The sequence below is a fragment of the Lagopus muta genome, chromosome 5 (assembly GCF_023343835.1).
Source record: "Lagopus muta isolate bLagMut1 chromosome 5, bLagMut1 primary, whole genome shotgun sequence".
Taxonomy (NCBI): Eukaryota; Metazoa; Chordata; class Aves; order Galliformes; family Phasianidae; genus Lagopus; species Lagopus muta.
In genome coordinates, this window is record NC_064437.1 from 17792630 (window position 1) to 17814401 (window position 21772).

The following is a 21772-nucleotide window of genomic DNA, read 5'->3' on the forward strand; positions in this document are numbered from 1 at the left end:
ATAATGAATCTCTCTTAACACCTAACCTAAACTTCCCTTCATTTTCTCTTGTCCTATTGCTATCTGCTGGTATAAGGAAGTTGCACTCTTTCATAAAAATCCCCTGTAAGCACTCAAAGGCTACATTGTGTCTTTGCTAGGACTACTCCAATGCAGAGAGAACAGGGTGTGCATAGAACTGTGCTTCTGCTTCAGCAAGTCATCCTGCATGTAGAATGTGCCTGTTTAGCAAACTCAGTTAGGGGCAGTGAAGCAGGAGGAATGCCCTGCAGCAAGACACAGGTGTGAGGTGTACTGGGTGACTGGAAGCAAATGGTGAAATCTAAATGGTCTTGCAGACTTCTAGTTCCCTAAGTACACTATCTTTGGAAGTAAACAGTATAGCGAAGGGGCTGTAAATCGAGAAGCAATTTTTTTTTAATGCAGTTCTAGACCATAAAAATAGACTGACCTTTCAAAAATGCGAGGCTGACCTTTCAGCGGGAGCAGCTCACGGCGTCAGGGCCGAGGCAGCCGCTACGCCGCGGGGCCGCCTGCTGACAGCCGTTCGGGCAACAGCGTTCTTCGAAAACATCTCGCGTTGGATTAGCGAAAGCTGTCTAGAGCTGGCAGCCCTCGGCACACGCTACGTACAGCGCTTTGCACGCCGTTCGGCGCCGGGCTCCCCTACGGCGGGGCGGGCTGTAAGGCGGCGGCGCTCGGGGAGCAAACCGCGGCAGCCGCGCCGGGTGTCCAGGCGGTCATTAATGCCCTTCACACCGCGCAGACTTTTGTTTCCAGAGCCCGAGCTCCCCGCCGGGCAGCCTCTCGTGCTCGTTCGCTCGCACCGTACGAAAGAGGCACCGCCGGGAGTCCCGGCTGCAAAATAGAGCGCCGCCACCTCGCGCTCCTTGAGCCTCGATCGGCGGCTCCGGCTCCATCCGCAGCGCGGGGCGGGCCCGGCCGCAGCCTCGGGGCGGGAACATCGCTCTCGCGCGAGCCGTGCCGGCACCGCCTGCCTCGGAGCGGGGCCGGGCGGAACCGGTAAAGTTTATTTCAGAAAAGCAAGAAAAGGGGCGGGGGAAAGGCGCTCTGAGGGCGTTTGTCGCCGCTTTTAGGGGCTGCGCGAGCGGCCGCCCGGCCCGGAGCTGCGGACCGCGAGCGGTTGCGCTGTCCCGACCCTGTCCGCCGCAGCCTTCACCGGGAGCCGCGCGCGCGCCGCTGCGGGCCGCTCGTGAGTATGGAAGGCGCCGGGGCGCGCGGGCAGGGCTGCGTGAGGGGCCCAGCGGGCAGGAGTGACAGGTGCCAGGCTCCCCCTCCCGGGGGCGGCCGCGGCAGCTGCGGGGTCAGAACCGCTCTCGGGTGCCGCCGTTCGGGGGAGGGCGGGGTGCTCCCTTCCTCCTCCCTGCCCGCGCCCCGTCTCCTCTCGCCCCGGGGCTAGGGAAGATGTAAGCTGGCCCGGAGGCGGGAGGCGTTCCCCAGCGGCCGGCCGCTTGCCTGCTGGGTGCCCGCTGACCGGGGCTGTGTGTGTCTGTGTGTGTTCTCCCGGCAGGGCTCGCCGCTTTTCGCCCGCGCTGAGCCTGCCGCGAGCGGCCGCCGGCAGCCATGCCGAGCCATAAGGAGACGCGGGTGCTGCACCTCAACGAGATGGAGAAGCTGGACAAGACCCTCTTCAGGCTGGAGCAAGGTGGGCCGGGTTGTGGGAGGTCGGCGGGGGCTGTCCGCCGCCCTCGGGCAGCGAGAAAGGGGGGGAGGCCGGGGCTGGTTTGTGGTAGGGCTCTGTTTGCGCTTCTCCCTCTTCTAATGTTTTTTTATGCGGCCCCTGTGGGACCGAGGCTCTCCCTGCACGAACAGACTGTACTGACCCTGAAACGTCCTCATAAATCAAACTGTAGCGTTAATCTGTGCTGTGTTATGCAACACCTCGTCTTTAATACAATAATATTGAAACAGAGTAAAGATAGAAACCTTTTGTAATGCTCGAGGCAACGTTTGAGAATACAGGACCCTAAATCTTATCTTGCCTGTCAGATTTCCTGAGCCTGTGCTGCATTGGTGTTCTGGCTGCATACTAATATGAACTTGATATTTCTCTTTGAAAGTGTTCTTAAGCATATTCCCTGTGACAATCCCACCTAGAACTGGTGTATTATTATGCTGGTCAGCGAATTCAGGTTCTAAAGTCAAAGCCAGTCTATTTAGCAACCTTTTTCTCATGATGCAACTGTTATTGCTCATGAAACTCTTTTGCTTATTTTCACTTTATGTTGGAGTCTCATGTTTAAGTACTTCAGTAAGGAGGATGGAGATTTGACTCTTGGGAATAAGAACTCCCTTCAAGTATATCAGTTTTAAAACTTTCTGACAGCATGATCTAAAAATGTCATTAGGGAAGAAGTGTAGTGCTGGCCCCAACCCTTATTATCTTCCTCCCAGTTGCGTAAGTTCTGTCAGAGGGACTCGGCAATGCACTCCTATCAAACATTCAGAACACCTCTGCTGCTGACAGTCTCTGAGAGGGCATGGCTAATTTTGAGCACGGCGTTCTTCATATCAGTATAACTGTTACAGGAAATTAGATATTGATGCCATATATCCCTGTGCTCTAATTTTAGTCATCCCTGCAATAAAATGTCAGGACTGTACCAGAGGGAGTGCACTAAGCCTTCAGAAGTGATTTTTTTCATGGAAGATTTGTTTTTGTTGGCAATAAAATGAGCTTCATTTTACGTGACATCAGACATTCTGATCCTAAAACCACTGGTTTTACCTGAAGTTCTTGGTGTAGTAGTTGTTAATAAGAGAAGGTGTAAGCTTGGTCAGACTTTGATTTACATCTACTCAGAGATTGAATTCTCATATTAGATCTGCTAGGATTCTATACGATGAGCGCTTATTTGGGTTGGTTTGTCTGTTTTACTTTGCTCCAATTTAAGATAGCATGTTCTAGGACTGTTCAATCTTTTAAATTCATTATTTAAAAGATTTCTCTTTTTACAAATACACAAATTTCTTTTACTTAAAATTACAATTTTATAGACCATTAGGGCTAGTAGCTACCAGTGTTATTACAGCCACCTTCATGACTGGTGTGTAATTCAGTAAAAGTCAGCAGCAGAGTGCATACACTTGTACCTCTGTCAGTCACTTGAAAGGACCCTGTGACTAGCTAGGTACATGGTAAGAAGCTCTCATACCTTCAAGTAAGACCAACTCTGAAACCTGCTAGCTAAACTGTATTCTTCATAGCCAGCTGAACAGACTACAGCGAGTTTTAACATTATAATATTTTGAACTTAATTGTAGTGCCTTTATCATGGGTATCTTTATTGTAAATACAGCTCTCCCTGAAGTGTGCGTGAGTTGCAGCATGTATACAAAGCTCACTTAAACTTGCTGAGCTCTGTTTAATGGTATGTACCCTGTAGATTACAAGCAGATATCCATCACCTTGCAGTTAAACCGTAAGGAATGTAGACTTCAGTGAATTCTCTCAGTAGAGAATGAAGGAAATTGAATTATTATGGTTTCAAATTTGTTCCTTTTTTCCAAATATTTTCATGAATCAACTTAATATATAGACTTGGTAAACTTGAATTTTACGTTTTAGTTTGTTTGTTTTTTTTCCACAGTGCTACAGCCTGCCTAAAATTGTATGTAGTCTGATGACTGTGACTTCTGTTGCGTTTTATTTCCAACACTTTTTATAAAGCAAAGCAGAACAAATTGAATAGGAGACAAAAAGTGCTCAGTAAGAAATGAGACTTCAATGGAGAGTGCAAAGAAAAAAACTTGGAAAGCAGGAGGAAAAGATGCTGTAGAAATATACCATTCTGCAAAAGGTCTTGGCAGATATGCTAGTGCATTTTCTTCTTAACATAAAACCGAAGTAGAGTTTGTTATTAGAGAGTAGGAATGTCCAGTCCTCCTGATGAGATTTTTCTTTTTTTCTTGAGGGTTTGAACTCCAGTTTCGATTGGGCCCAACTCTTCAAGGCAAGCATGTTACTGTGTGTACAAACTATCCAGCTTCTGGAGAAGTATTTGATCGCCACAAGTTCAGAACATTATCATGGCACAATCCCACAGGAAAAGAGGATGACTCTGACAAATATTGCAAGTTAGATCTCCAAATTTCTGGGTCCTATCAGTACTATTTTAGTCTTGGGTAAGTGAACTATGCTTACAGCCATAATGCAATCTGCTCCTTTGGTTTGTTTGAACCTGAAGAAATTGCTATTAAGAATAAAATCATAGTTTTTTCTGTGCGTTTTAATATACAATTAAATCTATCTGAATCTGCTCAATAGCAACGGCTGTTGAGGTTGTTGAAAAATTTCTGATACAAATATGTTCTGGAGAATTTGCAGCTGTGAATATTGGAAAAGCAGAACAGTTTTACCAGATTTCAGTCATCAGATTTTTAAACATAAGTGATTACTTTGTACTTTTTTCACTTAATGGGAGGTTGTTCTCTATCTTTCTAGCATAAAGGCTCTGTTATTCTTTACTTCACGTTATTTACTTCCTTCTTTGTTTCAACAGAGGAGGTTAACTGTAATGGCCTAGTACTCTGAGCTCCTGTAAGATAGCTGGTGGTTAGATTCCCTCTGGCTTAAAAGGACCCTTAGCTCAGATCTCTTTCCCAGGATAATGCTCCAAATGGAGGTCTTTATGTAAAAGATAGGCAGTCCTGTTTCCATCCATATTCTAAAAGATGGAGCAGTATTCTGTCTCCCCAGGTAACAAAGTTATCTTACTTGCATAGAGTTTAAAACTGTGTGCTAATGGTGTTCTTATTAGCAGCTGTTGTAAGCCCAATAGAGAGATGCTGCCTAGGAGATCAACCTCTCTCCAGTGTTTCTGCTTACTCCACCTGCAATCCTTTCTCCCGAGCCACTCTGAGTTACTGTGCATTTGAAATAGTTGTGCTTGTTGGATTTTGTTTCTGAAACTGACTGGTGCAATGTGTTTATCATACCAATGAAAATTATTTCTCCTAGAAATGAGAAAAGTGGTGGAGGTTACATAGTTGTGGATCCTATTCTGCGTGTTGGAGCCGATAACCATGTGTTGCCTTTGGACTGTGTTACACTCCAGACATTCCTCGCTAAGTGTCTGGGACCATTCCATGAATGGGAAAATAGGCTTAAAGTTGCAAAAGAAACAGGTAATGCCAATATAGATATCAAAAGATGCACTTTTTTTTTTTATTACTCTTGTGACAAGAAAACAAAGTTAAACTGAGTTCACAGTTAATTAGTCCTTTAGTTTGTAGATCAAATATCTTCCCCCAAATTTAATTTTAATTAACAGATTAAGTCAGTAGATTTAAGTAATCAAATTTAAGTATTTGCAGCAGTGCAAAAAATCAGGATTTCCTAATACTTTTATTGTATTCTGTTGATTTCAGATAGATATGAAGTTTGTAGAAATTAGAGGATAATTTTTTAAACTGCTATTTAGAATTTTAAAGTAAAGATTCAGATTTAATTTATACTGGCTATTTCAAATGCTAGGCTTATGTATATGCTATAACTAACTTATGCATCTGTCTGTTAACTTTTTATATTGAAATTTGATTTTTCTTATGATATCAATGGTTTCTTATTTCATAGGTTACAACATGATCCATTTTACACCATTGCAGAAGCTTGGACTGTCTAGATCATGCTATTCACTGGCTGATCAGTTAGAAGTTAATCCTGAATTTTCAAGCCATAACAAAAAATGCACGTGGAATGATATAGGAGCTCTTGTGGAAAAAATGAAAAATGAATGGAATATGCTTTGCATCACAGATGTAGTCTACAATCATACTGGTATGATTTCTATGTGAATAACCAAGTTTGTCCTGTAATTTTATTTTGTTATTTCTTTTAACTTTTCCCCCTCAAAAAATCACTGATATTACATAGTCTCCATAACAGATGTAAGAGTATTTTGTATTGCTGCTTGAGTTGAATAGAGCCTTTCTTAGATGGAATTAAAGAACTGTGTGTGTCTGTATTTTTCATACCATGCTTATGATCTATGCTGTGCAGCTTTCAGCCTATAAAATGAATGTAACAAGCTTAAACTGACTACTTTCTTGATAGCAGAATTATTACTACTGCTATTTATTTATTTTTTTTTACTGCTCTAATTGTTTCAAATGCATGGAAAACAATCAGAATAGAGACAAGGGACTAGGATTAAGCAGTGGAGGAAATGTTACGGCTGTGTGTTGGTGGTGAAGTAGATAGTTTTGTTGTTTTGTTTTTTAAGCATAAATGTGCTGGTGCACTGAAGTCTTGCATCTAACTGCTGTTTGTAGCTAACATTGTCTGCCCTGCAGAGAGGGACAGCGAGATTGTTCTCAAACTTGAGAAGTCAGTCATAGTATTTTGTTATCTGTAAGTTTAGTTATTTGGATTACAAGAATTTTTATTATGTTTAAAATGCACTTTTCATCTTACACTCTTGAGGACTGCAGTGATTAGTATTCTTGTGACATGAGAAAGCAACAAGTTTCTGTTAACATTCATGTCGCTGTCCTCTGATGTTTAAAAAAACAAAACCCTGAATCATAGATTTCTGTGAATTACAAGCTTTTATTTGCTTTAGTTCTTTGGTGTTGACTGTTGCTAAACATTCTTAGCCAATCAGTCAGCAATGTAAAACGGGCCCTGTTGTTTGCCCTGTCTGTTTGTTGAAATGCTACTCTGAGTGTGATTAACCCTGTGTCTGAAGGGAATCTGGTTTTTGACATTCTCATCAGGAAAAAAAAAGTTTCTTTCACTTTAACAACTAACAAAGAATTTAGTTTGTCTCACACGTGCTTGAGATCCTGTGTATTTGTGTGCTACCAAGGAAAATGTTTTTGTGGACAGAAATATTTAAGTCAAAACTAATTATTGAACTTCAGTATATACTTGAAAGCAGTCACATTGTTACTTGGTTACATTAGCAGAAGGACTTTGTCAGTTTTCGAGCAGAGTCCATATTATTTTTCATTGATGGGATGGATGAGTAAACTATTTTTAAAATTATACTGTGGTGCATGGATGTTTGAGTGTCTTGAAATGACCAAGATTCTGTCTTAAGTTATTAATCAAACTGTATTTAGCTTCAAGCTTCTGAACTCACAATGAGAATTGAATGGTTTTTTTTTTTCCCCTTTTGGTTGTTAACTATCAGAACCTCTTGGTTTGCAGCTGACTACCAACTTAGTTAAGTGCCAGATTTAGCATGAGCAGAAACGTGTGTAAATGATCACTGACTGCTAAAGCTGTAGTTTTGCACATGCAGGTGGAGGTAGATATTTTAGGTGCTTCTGAAATGCAAAAATAAGTACTTAGGATGCTCTTTATGTACAACTTGATCAGAAGGAAATTTGACTTTGTTTTTTTGATAATTTAACTATAAAATGTTTCACATTTATTTGGACATGAAGGACATAAAATGTATAGTCAGTTATTTTGAGTGGATTATGAATACTACACATCAGTTATTAGTTCCACAGTATGGCTGCATTAAAGGCCTAAAGCACAGAGTTGTCTCATGACAAATCCTCTCAAGCTGTAACACAGCTCATGAGCTGTCACCTTACAGCAGTCAGTACCTGTGGTAGTTTCTTCTTTCTAGCTAAGACTGCTGTATAAAATGTCAGTGCTTCCCCACTGTTCCTACTGTACAGTCAGCCAACTGAGTTTCATTATGAAGTGGCTAAGCTTAAATGTCTGTGTTTTTTCTTCCACTGGGAAGAGGTATAGAATGTTTCTATAATAGAGAGTGGTAGGAGTCAGTTTTTTATGTTAATGTCTCTGTTATTTTCTATTGAAAGCAGCAACCATGGCCTGACCGTATGTGTGATGTAGATGAATGCACTTTTGGCACGTTAGTTGGAATGTCATAGATAAACTCATAACCTTTGCCTGGTAACTGACTAGATGAGCCCTGCTGATCGTTTTCCCTTCAGTGTATTTGAACAAGCAACCTGAAATAAGAATACTGTATTCACCTGCATTTACTTTTTTCCAAGAGATAGAAAAAGGATAATTCTTTTCTGAGCTGAAGAAAAACATTTCTTTCTTTCAGAAGAGGCTACTGTTGTCTAAATGCAATAATTTAACACTTCTGTAAATCTTACTTCCAAGTCCTTGGCCAGTGACATCAAACACCACCTTTGTTTGGCTTCATAAAGGGAAAAACAAGTCCTAGGCAGTGAGCATCACTACCAGACCTTGTTTCTGTTTAGTTTATATAACAATAAATGTGTCTTTTGAGCAGCATGAAATAGGGTAATGCTCTTTACATAAAGATGTATTGACTTTTAGAACTTGTTTTCTCTAATTCTCCATCTTCCTATTGAATTTTTTTTTTTGTACTTGTTTGTGAGTATTGTTGCTATCTGTAACAAATGTAATCACAAGCTTTGCTTTGTGCAGTTTTTTTCTCCAGAAGCAGACTTTTTTTTTTTTTTGATGCTATAAATCATACAGTCATTTATGCTGGAAAAGATCCATAAGAATATCAAGTCCAACTATCACCACCAAGTCCACTGCTAAGCCATTTCCCTAATAGACACATCCACACATCTCTTAAATGCCTCCAGGGATGGCAGCTCTATCACTTCCCTGGGCAGACTCTTCCGATACCTAACTACTTTTCTGTAAAGAAATGCTACCTGATACTCCATCAAAGCCTTTTTTGGCATAACCAGATGGCATTTCTTCTTATCACAAAATGTAGCTCTATGCATCAGAATTAGTAGAAGGCCTGTTGACTTTTTTTCCCCCCCAGTAGGATCATAGTAGATTTAGACTGTACTGCCTTTTTAGAACTCCTTGTATTTACTCATGAAAGTCCTTTGTAATAAACTGTGGTTCTTGCTGAAAGAGCAGACTAGGATAGTTTGGGCTTTTGAGGGTGAGGTCACTTTGTTTGTTTGCTTTTCAAATTGTACGTATACTTTATTTAAAAAAAAAAAGTGATCTGATTGGCCCAGAATATTTTTTATCAGCATGAATTTATCACTACTTTATGTAGCTTTAAATTAAGTACAGTGCTGTTAGTTGTACGTGACATTTTAAACCAAGAAGATCTTAGCTTCCAGAAGTAGTTTGACCTTATAAACATGGAATTTTGCCATCTTTGTAATGGTCTTGAAATGTAATGCAGGAGGGTGTATGAATAGCTCTTCTAAACTACGGAGTGGGGAAGTACATTCATTTCTTTACTTTTGAATTTTTTTTTTGTTTGGACTTGGAAGTAAGCAAACTGGTTTTTTAGTTGTTAATTTTTCTGCTACGATTTGGGGCATGTTATTTACTATTTCTGTTTTCAATGTAATAATTACTTTATTTCTTCTATTTGATACTTTATCTGCTTTTCTAACCTATTGTGTTATTAAGATGTCTTCTATGATGAATGATTTAAAAAGTCTCGGAAAACATGAGCAGCAACTTTTTGTTACACACCACCTATTTTTTTGCATACGTTGTTTTTAAGTTGCAGAGATTCATTCAAAAAGTGCATTGAAATTTTTTTCAGTTAAGCTATATGACTAGAACGGTTTTAAAAATAGAAATTAATCATTGAAACCTTTTTCTTCTTTGTCATATTTCAAGAATTAAAGTTCCTGTTGCTCTGTATGCTTTAACTTCCTATTGTTGTATGCATACAATTACATCAGAATTTCACACTCAGTTTCAAGTTAAGATTCCTTAACTTTGAGTTCATACCTAATGGTACTTGTGGATGCCACTGGATACAATCAGAAAATAGACACATTCATGTTTGATCTGAACTAGAGTTCAGTTTGCCTTGTACAGACAGTGTGAGATGCTCTGGCATCCCTTCCCACCACTATACTTTCATTTATTTACACAAGCTGCTTTTGATTAGTAACACAAGCTAATCCATTCTTACAAGTCCATCTTTATATACTTTGATTATTTCTGGAGGGATGTGTATGTTCCTATGTCTTGCTGTGCGTGCTTGTGCATGTGTAGCATCAGATAAGAGTAAGAATGAAAACATATGTAACACCTTAAGCCATTATAAATCTTGATTTGGGATGTAAATTTTACTTTCAACACAGAATGGGAGTTTCAGATCTTTTATTTGATTTATTTCCAGCAAAACAAATGTGACTTCTTTCCTTACTGGTTTAGAATTGCTGATATTGTTACATATTTTGATATAACAAAAAGATTCTGTGCAATCTCTGCAACTGTGTTATGGTACAAATAGCTATCAGTGATGCACAGATCTGCTTAAGATGCTATTGTCTATTAGCATGGAAAACTTGAACTGAAATGTGAGCTATTTAAACATACTGCAGTAGCTTAGCTTTCTGTTAAGATTTCTGCATAAAATAACTAAGTATTCAGCATGTGTACTTTTTCCTTCCTCCCTTTGTTGAATAAGCTGCTAACAGTGAGTGGCTCAGGATGCATCCAGAATGTGGCTACAACCTTGTAAATTCTCCTCACCTGAAGCCAGCCTGGGTCTTAGACAGAGCTCTGTGGCACCTGAGCTGTATGGTGGCTGATGGAAGGTGTATTGATAAAGGAGTCCCTCCCTTGATAGAAAATGATCATCACCTGAATGTAAGTAAATGAGAATTAAATGTAAGCTAATGAACATTGTAAATATCAGAATCCTTTACCAATCTGAATTACCAATCCACGATCCTGTTGTGGAAACACACAGCAAATGTACTTTGCAGGTATATTTAACAAAACAAATCTTTATTCCTGTATTTTTTCCCTCTGATTGATTCATACGAGCATTTAGCTTTTCTTTGGTTATATTAATCATTAGCCTCAACTGACACAGTTTTTATTTTTACAGTGTATCCGTAAAATCATTTGGGAAGATATATATCCAAAAATTAAACTGTGGGAATTTTTCCAAGTGGATGTTAATAAAGCTGTGCAGCAATTTAGAACCCTTCTAACTAAAGGTAAAGGAAGAGTGTGTTGCTGGAGCAGGCAGATTCTTTATTTACATTTCAAGAAAATTTATGGGTAAACTCTAAAAGGCCCAAGCTGGAAAACTAAGTAATCCTGCTTGTTGTTATGTGAAAAATCTACCATGCTGATCTAAACATATGAGGATTTTTTGAGTCCTGGTAAAGTCTTTGAAGACTATGCTTAGTCTGGGAAGCAGTTTCAGTAGAAAAGAGGAGAATTAAAAAATATATAAATTACTGTTTTCATCAGAATCCAATATTGTAACTGAGCACAAATATTTTTGAGTAGCCAACTCTGTCATACCTTAAATATTCTTCTCTTTATTCCTTCAAAGTTTTTTGTCTACCCATATATTGCTTGTGCTTGAACAGTGTAAGTTCTCTGTCTTCTATATGTAATTTCTATTTTATTGATACTGTTTTCTTTTTGTCCTCAGGCAAAATAGGCACTAAGTCTGATCCGAATCAACATCTTCAAATAGTTCAAGACCCTGATTATAGACGATTTGGTTGTACTGTAGATATGAACATAGCACTGGCAACGTTCATACCACACAGGTATTGTATTGTTAACCACAAGTTAAAATTTACTTGTAAAGTTAAATTTACAAAAAAAAAAAAAAAATCAGAGATAAACATCTTGCTTCATTTCAGTTACTTGTTTTTAAACTAAATTATTCTAATTGCTCTCTGCTCTTTCTTTCTGCTAAGCAACGGACCAGGTGCAATAGAAGAATGTTGTAACTGGTTTCGCAAGAGAATTGAGGAACTGAATGCTGAGCAATACAGGCAGATTCATCATCATCAAGAGCAGGTTTTACAGCTTCTGTGTTTTAAATGCTGAGTTGTTTTGCATTGCAAATACATTTAGGCATTCTAATAATGCATAATCTAATTATTTCTAGGCTGTCAACTGTCTTGCAGGAACGGTGGTGTATGAACGTCTGGCTGGTCATGGTCCTAAACTAGGCCCTATCAGTAGAAAATATCCTCTAGTTACCAGGTATTATTTTTTTTTTTTGCTAAAAAACTATTAGAATCTATTCAGGGAATGTGAATGTAAAGTTCACTAACAGTAAACATTTGTAAATACAATTATGTCTTTTCTCTCCCATAGACAAGTGTTACTTCATTAATAAACTGACTACATTTTAAAGAAAAAAGATTTAAAAAACAGATGTGATGTTGGAGGGTGTTAAATGTGCTCAGAGCGCAGTAGAACCTTATGTAGTGCCAATTGCTCTTCTAGGTGGAAAAGGAGTGGAACTAGAAAGGTTGAAGTCTGATGCACTTGGTGCCACTAATGTATCTGAAGGGCTGTGACTTTAATCTTACCCTACCACTTCACACCAAGATAGTGACTGCCTCCATCCTTTGTCCTTCAAAACATGATTAAAAATAAAAAACCAAAAAAAAAACCAAAAAAAAACAATAAACAATAGTGACTTTTCTAACAACAGCTAGTTGTATTTTTTTGTCTTCGAGTCAGTTGATAGCAGATATTTTAATTTTTAAGACAGTGGATTTCAGTTAACGCATTTTTTTTAAATTGCCTGTCAATTCCATAGGTATTTTACTTATCCATTCAAAGACCTGACTGTGGAGGAAGAACAAAGTATGATGCATCAGCCAGATAAAGCTTGTTATTTCATGGCCCATAACGGATGGGTTATGGGTGATGATCCTCTTAGAAACTTTGCAGAACCAGGTTTGTAAAATAAATTTGAACAGTCTTGTTAACCTTTTAATATTCTAGCTAAAGCATAACAAATAGGCTAAATGCTTAGTCTACTTTATTTAGTCTACTTTTTTTCCACAAATATTCCTATAAAGTTACAACAAGCCAAATGGCAGGCAGATACTCTTAATTATAGCACTTCTATTTCTATTCAGCATGATAGGAGTAACTATGAAAATAGATTTGAGATACCATTTCACAAGATTTCAGACAGAAATTACCAGCTTTCTGCCACTGAAATAAGGACATCTTTCCTCCCCTATTTCTGTTGCTGATTACCCTGTGCTCTTTTCCAACACTGCTACTTGTTGGCACTTCCATGAGGCAGTAGAAAAGTAACGTGATGGAATCATGAATATTAGTACGTTGCATTAGTGAGCAAAAACACTTTTTGAAATATCCATTGTGCACCAGTCAGGCAGTTGAGAGGTGAGCAATTGAGATGATGTTGGGATGGATGGCGGAGAGGGACTCGTTTCTCCCATCTTAGCATCAGTGGCAAAGGAACAGGTCACCTTTGCTCCCTGTGTGACTGGTATATTGTGAAGTCTCTCGGCATAACTGTGTAAGTAGAACCACACTGAAAAAAAACATCGGTGTGTCATTGCAAAATTGCTGGTAGTTACAATCTAAAGGAAAGGCTGTATAGTTAATTTCTGAAATACTAGCTCACAGATAATTTCTTCAAAACCCTCAATTACATTTAAAAAAATGAATGAAGAATACTGGTGAGTATTTTTGTTGGGTTGATTTTAGGGCAGTAGGAGGGCGAGGTTGTTGAAAATAACACTTAACTATTATGAAGTTGGACATTTAGCGATTATATTTTTTTAATAAAGATGTCTTTAAAAAAAACCCCAGTATTTACTGGGAGGAGAATGAGATTAGGTAGTACTTTATGTCAAACTTCAGTTTCTATTGATGACAGAACAGTCTTTCTCTGCAGAGACTGTGTTGATCCATTTATTTTCTATTCTTTGTAGCCCATATTCTGCATCAGAACAGAAAGGACCATCCTTATGCTCACAAAGTGAAGGATTGCTAGTGACTGAACTGAAAATATTGATGTTGGTGTTAAAAGCTAACTGCTAACAGTGTTCTTTCTGTCCCTGACTTAAGTTCATTCTAGGTATTTGTCAGCTCTGCATTAGGGGCACCTTCAGTGTGTGGTTCGTAATACCTGTTTATGCAGGCATTGTCAAGAAAATTAATCCACCTAAGTATGTGGATTACTTGTAAAGGTATCACAGGGTATTTATTTACCATTCAGGAAAATGCATACTAACTTCTTCGGGGATAGCAATGCTATTTGTAAACTGAATCAAACAATGGCCAGTTTAATTAAATTTCAAAAAAGGCGGATTTTGCTGTGTCTGCTTTAGAAGATAATCCACTTGATAATCCACAATGAAATGTGCCAGTGGAACCTTATGTTTGCAATATAATCTGTAGCCATTTCACTGCCTTCTATTAGTTTTTTCCTTTACGCATCAGTAAAGATAATAAGTGTTTTGTATGTGTTTTTCTGTTGCCTTTTCTGGGTAATCCTGGGCAATTTTTTTTCTTTTGGCCACTGTTTTTAGTGATTTGTTATTGTGTTGTCTCTGAATTGATCTATGGCTTTTTGTGTTTCATATACCTGTGTCCCACGTTTAGTCTCACTAGGAATAGTGTGTACCATAAAGCAGTGTAAGGAGATGATACATAAGGGCATGAGTACAGCAATTGAAATGCAGCTAGTTTTGTAACTTAAACAAGCTTAGTGTATATCCGAAGAAAATTGTTTTTTCTGTTTAAGTTTCTATGTCAAGACTGTGATACTGTAGTGTAGACTGTGCCTAAATTAACATTTTTGGTAGCAGAAGCATCTTAAAATCCCTGCTTTCTTCCTGCTAGCTGCTTGTTCTTATTATGTATCTGTCATTGGATACGCCCATGACATGAGCCTTATGGAATTAGTCTGACTGAATGATGATCTCTTTGCTAAGGCAGGATTGCTTTTTGGATGAATAAGTTTCCTATCTTATCCAAGGTTCAACCACTAAAGTAATATCAGTATAGCTAATCTGGAAATAGCTGAGAGCGATGCAGCAGCTCTGTCTTAGCTATCCAGAATAATGCTGAGCTTATTCATGCTTTGATTGGGCTTTGATACAGTGAATATAAACAGACTTTCAGAAGACTGATGGCTCAAAGACAACAGTATTTCTCCTGCTGCGCTTTAATTATTGAAAACTCCATTTTATTGTGCTCAGATATTACTTGTTGCAAATAACATTGAAAAAATATCTCGATACTGCCATGTCAAATACCTGTTTTATATGGGAGAGAAGTCACTTTTTTAGATAAGACTGTTTAAGTCTTTGCCACAGTTAAAACTCTGGCATAAATTGAGGTTTATTCTATATACACTTGAACTCCAATTTATACAGTGTTGGTTATTTTTCTTTTAGTAGATTACATCAAAAAGAAGTTAAAACAAAAAAAAGAAGGTAAAATAAAACTAGGTTCTGTGGAGGATAAATATTCTAGAGACCTCGTCCGTTTAAGTTACCTATCCACCTGAGTACTAAAGAAATTTGGCTTATGACATTGCAATCTGCTGTTAGCAAAAGATTATATTCTGAACTGTGGCTGTGGCAGTTTGTTTATGACAAGTGAAGTGCTTTTTAGAGTTTGACCAGCATAGACATCCAAACTAGTGATTCTGTTCATATGTATGCTGTTTTATAAATGACTAACTTTGTAAAGTTTCTGGAAATGAAGTATTATGCTGTTGAATTCACCACGTTCATTGCTCTTTTTCTTGAGTACAACTGCCATATTTAAAGAAATAAATGTAATTTAGTGTCAGTCTTGAGAATTTCAGTATTACTACTGAATTCAATTATTCCATTGGAGTGGTCTGAAATTATACAGTGGTAGAAGGTATATAGATTCTGAGTTAATGTGGTTGTTGTTAGAATTTTTACTCATAATCACAGCATCCTTCTACTCTTAAGCAGTAGAAGACAGAATGCCACATCTTTTGGTACACATTCGATCCAATATGTATACTACAGTGCATTTATTTCCCTTTCAGGTTCAAATGTGTACTTGAGAAGAGAGCTTATTTGCTGGGGAGACAGTGTGAAACTGCGGTATGGTAACAAACCCGAAGACTGCCCGTACCTCTGGGCACATATGAAAAAATACACTGAAATCACTGCCAAATATTTCCATGGCGTTCGTCTTGACAACTGTCACTCAACACCTATTCATGTAGCTGAGGTACGTGAAACTAAGCACACTGATGGTAAAGCAGCTTCTGAATGGGAAATAAGTTGTCCTCTGCTTATACAAAATCTACAGGGTTTGTGTGAATAAAGCTTCCTCAGTGTAGACAGTGTTTTTGACTGGCAATATTTAGATGTAATTCTAGTTACTCTGAACAGTTAGCAAAATGGTGTAGCTATTGTATGTTTTCATTCTCCATTTCAGCTGAAACACCAAAGGCAGTGATGGGTATGGGAAACTTCTCTCATGCAGCTGCAGACTGAAATGCAATCACTGCTAGTATCTAGTATGTCAGTTCTAGTCATGGTCATTTCTAAGACTTGGTAAACATTATTAGTGTTTATTTGCCATATGTGTTTCACTGTTGCTGAATTAGACCGGAAGGTTTCTACATTTCATAATTCAAATGTTGGCAAAAACATCAGCAGAAAGTTTACTCAGGCTTATTGCTTAGATTTAGTGCTTGCTCCCTATGGAGCTGACTACATCCAGAAATTGTACTTAACTAGTAAAGTAGTTTTACACAGGTTTGAGTTGTGTAGTTTGCTGTGCCATGTCTTAGCTTTAGCACAGAGCTTACCTAGATCTGTGAAGAACTCAAATTAGCTGATGTGTGTGCACGGAAGTTGTGATTCTAAAATGCAGCTTTTTAAACACTTACATCATTTGTACACTTATTACTATTTTTTGAATAGTAACTTTTGAAGGCTTACTAGATCTTTTCCATCCTGTTCTTGCATTTGCACCATTTATTTAAAAACAAAGTTGTAATTGGCTTAAAATCTTCAGGATATTTTCTAGAATTATTTAGTTAATTTGTAAATTTCCACAGAATAAAAACAACTTTATGAATGCTACCTGTTATGACTATTTTCATGAATCGCATGTATGAAGAACGCACTTATATTTGGTTAACATTCACACTGATGATTGCCTGTACGTAGCTGACAATGGATGACTTCCATTAAAAATGTATTATGATCTATAGGAGATGCTAGCTACAGCCAGATCAGTCAGACCTAATCTTTATGTGATAGCTGAACTCTTCACGGGCAGTGAGTACATTGACAATATTTTTGTCAACCGCCTGGGAATTACCAGCCTGATTAGAGGTACAATAAGCAGTTGAAAGTTGTAGAGGGTTGTTATGTATGGTTTGGAGTTTTTAATGTGAAACTAACATTGATATGCTTTTTTTTCTCTTACATATTTATGTTCTTTGCTTATGCAATTATCTTCTCTTCTTCATGTTGTACTTAATTCCTCCTCTGTTGAACCTTAAACCTTAATTTTTGCTTATGTTTGTGTCATCCTCAACTGTTATTTAAATTACTTAATTTTGGCTTTCTATTTATCCTTGCTGCATGGCATTTTCCTATTTCAATCCCTGCCTAGCTTTGAAATTTGTCCTCTTTTATGTCTACCTTTCCCCTTTCTGTGGCTTTTTTGGCTGTGCTTTTTGCAGTACATGCTGGACACAGCTAGAAAGTTGCGAGCTGATTTGTTTGTAGTGGCTGAACTGTTCACAGGAAATGAGGAGCTGGACAATATCTTTGTGAATAGTCTGGGCATTACCTCCTTAATAAGAGGTAGGCTTGCTGTGCATGTGCAATGCAAGAAATTGGTGTGAACTTTCCAGCTGGAGATTATAGAGAATGGGATTGGGATTTTCTTCAATTAAAAGATTCTTTCTGGATTACATGCTTCTAATTTCATATTCAATGTAATGTATTTGATTCTCAGCAAAAACAAAACAAAACCTAGAACAAAAAAAAAACCCCAAAACATTACAGTATTAACTGGAGGTTAAATATTTCACTTCTGTTACAGTGAGGGAGAAAAGAAACTGTAGCACAGCTCCGCTGTGCAAGTGCTGCATCAGATCTGACTTTTATTGCATGAGTTTCCTAAGTCCTCTGGGGAAACCAGAGAGGGGAAAAAAAGATCTTTTGTCCCTTTCCTACTTTTATGCACTATAGTAAACAGAGTACTTCAAGTTTGTGTATCCATATTGGAGAAAAAAGTTTTAATGTGATATTTGAACGCACCAAAATAAAAAATGTAAAATTCTGCATTTAACATCTGTGCCCGCTGTGCTGTATGGTAGCAACTCTTGTGCAAACACTTATCTATTTTGTTCTGTAGAGGCCATGACAGCTTATAATAGCCATGAAGAGGGAAGGCTGGTTTATCGTTTTGGAGGTGAGCCTGTTGGCTCTTTTGTTCAGCCACGTTTGCGGCCTTTGGTGCCAGGAATAGCGCATGCGCTCTTCATGGATATTACACATGACAATGAGTGTCCAATTCAGGTAAGCATGTAAATTGGAAACCAGAGTTTGTTTATTCTTTTCTAAATTGATGTTTTTGAATGATGGGAGGGCTTGTTGCAGTCTGCATGCTTTTTCTTTTCCCTTCTCAGCAATATTTAGAAAACTGATTCACTGGAGGTGAAAACGTGAAAACGTGAAAAACAAAAGTCCTACTGACTATTCAGTGAGCTGTTTTGGTTCTTTCATTCCAGCTGCTAATTGGTTTTGTATGATAGTTCATCTGTTCTCCTACACTCCTGTTTTCCAGGAGAGGATGAGAGAGAGAATGGTGTGAACTGAAATGCTTATATTTGAGAATTGCTCTTACGTTGCTTTTGCTAGTGCTTTTGTAGTACGTCATCAATAAATCTGTTATTGAGAAAATTATAAGCACGTGGTAAGTAATTAGTTCCTCTACTAAACTGAGTTTATCTTCTATTTGCTGAATCAGGAGGGATCAATTATATATCTTACTTGTTTTGTATGTGATTTTATTTTATTTTTTTAATCCTAGCACCGATCTGCGTTTGATGCACTTCCAAGTGCAATGATTGTTTCCATGGCGTGTTGTGCTACAGGAAGCACCAAAGGTTATGATGAACTAGTACCACACCAGGTCTGTGTTTACAGCTTAGCTTCTAAATTACTTTTAAAAACATATATTTGATTCTAAGTATTTTAATACTGAGTTTTTTCTGGTATCGGTTTGTGAGCTTTTGGTTTTTGTTTTTCATGGATCCGTTTGTTCGTTTTTAGCATGTTTTTATTTTGGTTTTAAATTCCAAGCAGTTAACTAGTTAGCATTCCTTGGGTTGTCTAATTTCATATGAAATCTGAATTGATTACATAATTGGAATCGCCATTTGTTTGTTTTTAAGTGTAGTTGATATTTGCAAAAAGTTAATTTCCCTACAGATTTCCGTAGTATCTGAAGAGAGATTTTATTCAAACTGGAATCCACAAGCACACCTGAATTCTGGTGAAGTTAATTTCCAGACAGGAATTCTAGCTGGAAGGCTAGCCATAAACAGACTGCATCAGGAGCTGGGAACTAAAGGCTTCAATCAGGCAAGACACGGGGTAACAATTTGATTTTCTATATTTATATTTTGAATGAGCCTGTTTGTAATGATATGTCTTTTCTAGGTGTATGTAGATCAAGTTGATGAAGACATAGTGGCAGTGACGCGACATTGCCCTAACACCCACCAGTCTGTTGTGGCTGTAAGCAGAACTGCTTTCAGGGATCCAAAGACTTCCTTCTACAGTAAAGAAGTACCTGAAATGTGTATCCCAGGTAATCAGATTTCTTTGCGAGCAATAATGTGTGTGTGTGTGTATTAATTCAAGGTATTCCTATTCTTTTTTTAACACACAAACTTAATGTGACAATTTTCAGTATATAACACTACTTTTGTGGTACTAATCTGTGTGCACCAAAGGTGGTTAAAGAAATAACAACAAACTTGCTTGGGATTTTCAAAGGTTTTCATATTTTCATACAACTTTCTGCTGTAACTTCCCCACTTATCTGTGTTTATGAAATGGTAAGAAAAGAGGAAGTTGATTAGCTGTACAGGGTGCTGGAAGGAATTACTGTTCGTAAATGTAAGTTGTTACTCATTGAAAATACACCATCCATATCTGTAGCTTGGAAACTAGTCTAATGCTTTAAAAAACAACAATAAAATAACAAGTTCTAGTTCACCATTTGATAATTGATTTAATGGTTTATTTTATTATAGAATGAAAAGAAATGCAATTTTAAAATAAGGTAGTTGATGAGTGTGTAATGAATGCTTTATGGGTTATTTATAGCACTTCCCATGTGTTTTGTTAGCTAGTCTTTTGTTGTACCATAGAGGCTTGCATTTTACATATTTAGTTTTTTAGTTCTTGATTTTTTTAGTTCACGTATTCAAAAGTGTTAGCTCTCATTTAATCCATATTAATAGCTGCAACATGGTTTTGCTTTTCTTAGGAAAAATTGAAGAAGTAGTATTTGAGGCTAGAACTATAGAGAAAAGCACTAGTCCTTACAAAAAAGATGAACATTTCATAAATGGATTGCCTAATTTCACAGTGGACCTCAGAGAGCATATCCAGGTAATTATCCTTATTCATCTGTGTTCTAATGTAATATCTTGTTATGATTTTTTTTACCTTAGAAAAAAGACATTGATTTTCAGTTATGAATATGTTCTCTTTTCTAAGATTAAAGACAGTAAAATTATAAAGCAAGCTGGAACTGCCATAAAAGGGCCAAATGAATTTGTCCAAGAAATAGAATTTGAAAATTTAACACCAGGAAGTGTAATAGTATTCAGGTACGTTTTACTAATTGCTAAATGGCTGTACTAGTTAAAATAGAATATTAGGATTCTTTGTTTTTGAGATTTGGGAAATGGTTATGATAAGTACTTCATTCTGTAAATTATACATTCATATTTCAGAGTTAGTCTTGATCCAAAGGCACAAGAAGCTGTTGGTGTACTTCGCAATCATCTGATTCAGTTCAGTCCTCACTTTAAATCTGGGAGTCTTCCTGATGATCATTCAGCACCTATATTAAAAACATTATTTTCTTCGTAAGTATTCTTTGGGTTTCTAAAGGAGAACCACAGTAAGAGTAAAAATGTCTGAAAATTTAAAGAAAGGATTTGTTGCTGTTTTTATGGTTGGATTTTTGGATTGTTATAAAACTGAGATTTTCTTTTCATATGTATAATACTGAACAGAATTGATACTTAAAAGGTTTCCAGGCTCTTTCATTGTTGTTCTGTGTAATAGTGACTTAAAGTAGACTTCCTAATGTGGAGCGTGTTGTGTTTTGTTGTTTGTTTCTGCTTTTCCAGAATTGCATCTAAACTAACTTTGGCTGACTTAAATCAAGTGCTGTATAGGTGTGAGTCAGAAGAACAAGAAGATGGTGGAGGTTGTTACAATATACCAAACTGGTCATCCCTGAAGTATGCAGGTCTCCAAGGTAATAGTTTCAGAATTCTTTTTTTTTTCTGTTAGGGAAATGGATAAAATAGAGCTCCTCCCTCTAGATCATTCTTTAATACTATTTAATGGCTAGTGCTACTGCTTAGACAAAAAATATGTGCTTTCTGCTTCATCATGTTAATCAGTGTTTTAACCCAGGGAATCAAATTGTAGAAACATAATTGAACTAAAACTTTTTCCCAGTATTCTAGAATTCAAAATTAATCATAAAATTAGCATAGATTAGCTTGGATTAGAATGGACTTAAAAGATCATCTAGTTTCAACCCTCCTTGCCATGAGCAGGGCTGCCAGCCATCAGATAAGTCTGCCCAGGGCCCCATCCAACTTGGCTTTGAACCCACCCCAAGGTGTGGTGGGGCATCCAGTTTCTCTGGGCAACCTGTGCCAGTGCCTCACCACCCTCTGACTAAAAAATTAATTTCAATATGTTTTAAACACCAGTCTCTGGCATTTAAAACAAACAGCAAATGCATATAACGTATGTGAAACTAATATGAGAA

At 37.7% G+C, this 21772-nt stretch overlaps 1 protein-coding gene across 4 annotated transcripts in view; it reads left to right on the forward strand.

The window, feature by feature from the left end:
* Positions 1 to 1095: 1095 nt before the first annotated feature.
* Positions 1096 to 21772, forward strand: part of AGL (amylo-alpha-1, 6-glucosidase, 4-alpha-glucanotransferase) — a 34001-nt gene continuing 13324 nt past the window's right edge. Inside the window, exons 1-21 of one of the 4 annotated variants that reach the window (XM_048943843.1) lie at positions 1096 to 1213; positions 1532 to 1666; positions 3936 to 4146; positions 4982 to 5148; positions 5597 to 5800; positions 10392 to 10573; positions 10818 to 10929; positions 11376 to 11496; positions 11650 to 11752; positions 11844 to 11941; positions 12507 to 12646; positions 15759 to 15946; positions 16941 to 17064; positions 18098 to 18261; positions 18776 to 18877; positions 19177 to 19329; positions 19408 to 19558; positions 20243 to 20367; positions 20476 to 20588; positions 20715 to 20849; positions 21117 to 21247. In XM_048943843.1, the coding sequence (XP_048799800.1) occupies positions 1585 to 1666; positions 3936 to 4146; positions 4982 to 5148; positions 5597 to 5800; positions 10392 to 10573; positions 10818 to 10929; positions 11376 to 11496; positions 11650 to 11752; positions 11844 to 11941; positions 12507 to 12646; positions 15759 to 15946; positions 16941 to 17064; positions 18098 to 18261; positions 18776 to 18877; positions 19177 to 19329; positions 19408 to 19558; positions 20243 to 20367; positions 20476 to 20588; positions 20715 to 20849; positions 21117 to 21247 (2806 nt within the window). In that variant the 5' untranslated portion in view covers positions 1096 to 1213; positions 1532 to 1584. The other 3 variants (XM_048943840.1, XM_048943841.1, XM_048943842.1) reach the window with 3 other exon arrangements.